Source organism: Gekko japonicus, unplaced genomic scaffold (genome assembly GCF_001447785.1).
Source record: "Gekko japonicus isolate JY-2015 unplaced genomic scaffold, Gekko_japonicus_V1.1 scaffold228, whole genome shotgun sequence".
In the NCBI taxonomy this organism is placed as follows: Eukaryota; Metazoa; Chordata; class Lepidosauria; order Squamata; family Gekkonidae; genus Gekko; species Gekko japonicus.
The window spans coordinates 788,453-792,637 of record NW_015163609.1 but is presented as its reverse complement, the minus strand read 5'-3'; the positions used below and the strand labels follow the sequence as shown (position 1 = coordinate 792,637).

The window sequence follows — 4,185 nt, the reverse complement described above, 5'->3', positions numbered from 1 at the left end:
GAAAGAGCTGTGTGTTGGTGTTGCTTGCACATTTCTCTTGGAGCACAGAAGAAAGTCATATAAGAATGGGCATTTAAGGAACAGGATATTCCTGCCATGTTCCACTCAGCACTTTGCTCAGAACTGATTGTGAAGATCCATGAAAACATGACTTTGAAATACAAATTCCGAAATAAGTTTTTACATCCTTTCTGTCACATATCAGCTCTAGGAGTTGGCACCAGCACCAAAAATCAGATTTGGATGTTGGGAATTTGATTTGGAATTTGGATAATTAAAATTTTGAATTTCTGATTGTTTGGAATTTCATTAAAGTTAATGGCAAACATTGAAGTTAATGGCAAATTTCCACTGAAATCAAGGCAAAATGCTTTTTAAAGCCCCCCCCATTGCCTGTGCAGATGTATCAAATGCTCAGCAACAACTCTCTGTTGACATCTATACTTTTGCCAGATATTACACCCTAAGAGGCATAAGCTAAATGCAAAACATCCCCATTAATCTATAGCCTGGTCTCTGGATCTACTAGTCCTAAATCTTATTCCTCTGTATTAGGTGGTACCATATCTATATATCTGTATGCGCGCGCGTGCATAATACTCGCACATTAAGTGGTGGAATCAAAGGTAGGATGAGATGCTTGCAGGAAGGATTGCTTCCTGATGCAGAGCATTAATCAGCAGCAGATGGTCAGAGGACATCAGGAAGATAGACAACTTTCATCTGGAAATGACCATTAAGAAAGGTTTGTGTGTGAAAAATACCAGGACTGTGTTGGATGGCAAAAAGTTATGTCAGCCCTCTAAAAATGTTCAGTTTTTTGCTTCACAAATTTGAATTGTATGAAGTATTTGTAAAAAGGGCCCTCTTGAGGAACAGAAATGTATTCCCAACAAACCTGCGCTAAATAAAATAATAATAAATTGTTCATTCACTGATTGGCTGCTGCTTGATTTACATATTTCAGCCAAACCGAAGGTGAACATGAAGCCATCTGGAGTGAAACCCGCATCTCCAGCAAAGCAGGTATTGAAGAGGAAAGCATCAGAGTGTCACCCCACTGCTATTGCAGCAGTGAAACCTCTGAGCCCCTCCCCAAACACAAGCATGAAGGAGCTCCCGTCAGAAGACACAGCTGTGGTAAGGGAACTGATTTGTGCTGCTAGATTTCCACTGAAACTCTGTGAAACTGAAGCATTAGGCCATCTTGAAAGCTGCATACTGTGGGTGAACTTTTGCTGTCTTATGACATTAGCAATATTTTTGTAACTTTTCAGCTTTGTACTGATAATCTTTGGGAAAGTATCAGTTCTCATGATTATCTGAGAGGCTAATTTCACCTTTGGAATAAGAGGAGAGAAATAAGGAAGTAAATGGTATAATCACAGGCGGAATGGAAAAGGAACCTGCTGAGAATGTGGGGGTATCTGTGTGTGATTCATCTTGTTTTCATGTGTGTCCTTAGGCAAGTGCTCCAGGCTTTGTGGAGGATGCTGTAGCCACTGTTTCTGAGGAGGAGAGTTGTAAAATCAGGTAATATTCTATTTGGTTAACTTTATTTACAGCCATGTTTTACTGTCATGTCTTATTTTGTGAACAGCCTCAGGCCAGGTTCTGTGGAAAGGTGTGGCATAAACATCCGCCAATTAAAATAATGTCATACATAATGGTTATTGTCTCTTAGGTACTATTGAAATAAATGTCTTTAAGGTGCTGCTGGACTTTTATTTTGTTGTATCTTAGCAGCTTTGCAAGTTAGATTGGAAGTTATAATAGCCCATTGAAATAGGATTGGATGGGATAGATTTCTTCAAAGCAAAACATGTTCAATGGCACCCTAAAGACTAATGCCAGTATGAACTTTTGTGAGACAGAGGTCACTCCTTCAGATAATGTTGTTAGTCTTTAAAGGTGCCACTGGATGTCTGTTTTGTTTTGCTACAGTAGACTAACATGTCTACCCCACTGGAATTATCATGGGAGTCACCAGTTTCTTCAGCCCTGCATTTTGTTTTTAATACAGCTATATAACAATAGAATTAAAGCATAGGATCCCATTGTGTCAGGTATACTTGACCTGAGTGTCCCTCTCACTAATAGTATCCAGTAGCTGTCACGTTACAGAGCTATAATGTATCATGAAACATTCTAGGAAGTATTATTTCTGGTTAAGCAGCACATCCTGGTTTTGTCTTGATACTGTGGTGTAAATATTTCTTATTTACATCTACATAATCCTGACTGCTTAGCTTTCATAATTTCAGCATATCTGGTGCTAGAGAAGTTCTAAAGCAATTTATTACCACCCCTCATTTTGCGGAGACCAGGATTTCTCCAGATGTTTAGATGTGATGCCTGTTTCCCCATTGGAGATATCTAATTTTGGTTTTTCCCCCTTCTTTGTGAAGATCTGAGCCGTACGTGGATAACCAGGAAGCCTCCACATTGCAGGCTGAGACAGTAAGCCCAACTTCTTCCCATGCAGCAGTGAAGATACGCAGGCTGAGCTCAACAGGAGCTGGGAAGCCACCCTCCTCAGTTGAAGATGACTTTGAGAAGCTGATCTGGGAAATCTCAGGAGGCAAACTGGAAGCAGAGATTGATCTGGATCCTGGAAAAGATGAGGATGACCTCCTGCTAGAACTTTCTGAAATGATTGACAGTTGATTCTTGCACATAGTTTCTTTCTTTTGAAAGAAAACTGAAGATGTATATTTTGTTAGATAACTGAGACTACCCCTTTCTAGCTGAGGAAGTGTAACAAGTCTTAAAGCACACTTGAACTGGTGTTCAATTGGCAGTAGCTGTATAAAATTGTCCTGAATTGCCCTGCTGGTCAGATGGATGTCCTTTCAAAACTCTCCACTTACCATGATGCCCACTTGTGAAACAAAACCACGCATGTTTCAACATGGGAAGATCCAGTGTCATTCATAATCCCACAAAGGCCCCATTTGCATCGCCAACTCCGTGATCTTCAAGAAGATTTTTTTATTTGTTTTCCACCCATGTGTGCAAAGCTGTTTGTCCATGCATTTCAAAGCTTCCTCTTGCTTTGTGGTTTTTAAGGTATTAATTCTGGAGTTACTATGTCAACTCTTGAGTTATTATAATTTTTTTATTTGATCCAAGGTCAGCAGTGCAGTTTAAAGTGATAGGGAGCATGGACAGTAAGTAATTTTGGACCAAACATGCTGCCAAAGTATAGGTAGGGATTTGTTCCCTCTTAGTATTGAAAATGAAGCAGTATGTTCAAATAAAATACTGAAAAGTATTTTATGCTTCCCAGTCATTCTGTACCAGCTGGAGTGCTTCCCACTGGTAAGCATAAATTCATAGAAGTCCCTGTCATTATCCCTTCAGCAAGTTGTGAGAGCATGCAAAATTATTCTCAGGTTCTCTTCTCTTGTCCTACTCTGAGAACTGGATGGCTCACTGTGCTGGCATTGCTTGGGTTATCTTTAGCAAAGCTCTGGAATGCTGTTCTCTCACAGTTGGAGGTCTTGTTCCTGCATAGGCAACCTCCCCAGCCAAATCTGTACAGTGGTCCTGAAATTTGCCCACCTCTGAACTTTCTTGGCACTCAGTGACCAAGTATTTGTGTGATTTGCATTTGCAGACTTTTTGTGAGCACTTCAGGGCACCTTTTTGCAAACTCATGTGTATTGTGTACCCTGTAGTTTCTGTTCATTCTTGTATCTATGTTTTTACAACCGTTACCCTTCTTATTGCTATATTTTAAGTAGTCCAAACTTTCTACCTTAATTTATATAATGGTTTTGGGATGGGATACAAATTGCATTTTTGGTTGTGTTCTTAGCACCTCCTCCTGAGCGTTACCTATTGTAAATATATTAATTTCTTCAGGGAAAAACCTGCGCTCTGCAAATTCACTTCAAAGCTTTGCATCTAGAAGTGAAGGTTGGGGGGGAAAAAAACCTTGTTTTTAAATTTATTTAACAATGGCTGCCATGAAGAAACTACTAGTCTAAATATTGCTCCAGAGAAGTTAGAACCAATGATTCTGATATACTGAAAGACTTGCAACGGAACTTCTGGTTGATTGTGTACAAAACAGTGACTGACAGGCTTTTGAGACTGTGAAAGGCTTTTCCGTGTTGTTCTCAGTAGCTACTGTTTGCTTAAGAAGAAATTGCTGTCTATTTTCTTCACTTTGCTCTTTTG

The 4,185-nt window shown here is 39.7% G+C and overlaps 1 protein-coding gene across 4 annotated transcripts in view; it reads left to right on the top strand.

Annotated features, from left to right (window-relative positions):
- Positions 1-3,927, top strand: part of ZC3H11A (zinc finger CCCH-type containing 11A) — a 41,397-nt gene extending 37,470 nt beyond the window's left edge. For 3 of the 4 annotated variants that reach the window (XM_015407327.1, XM_015407328.1, XM_015407326.1), the window contains 3 exons: positions 968-1,140; positions 1,466-1,533; positions 2,409-3,927. In XM_015407327.1, the coding sequence (XP_015262813.1) occupies positions 968-1,140; positions 1,466-1,533; positions 2,409-2,667 (500 nt within the window). In that variant the 3' untranslated portion in view covers positions 2,668-3,927. The remainder of the gene's footprint in view (positions 1-967; positions 1,141-1,465; positions 1,534-2,408) is intronic. The other variant, XM_015407329.1, reaches the window with a different exon arrangement.
- The last annotated feature ends 258 nt before the right edge of the window (positions 3,928-4,185 follow it).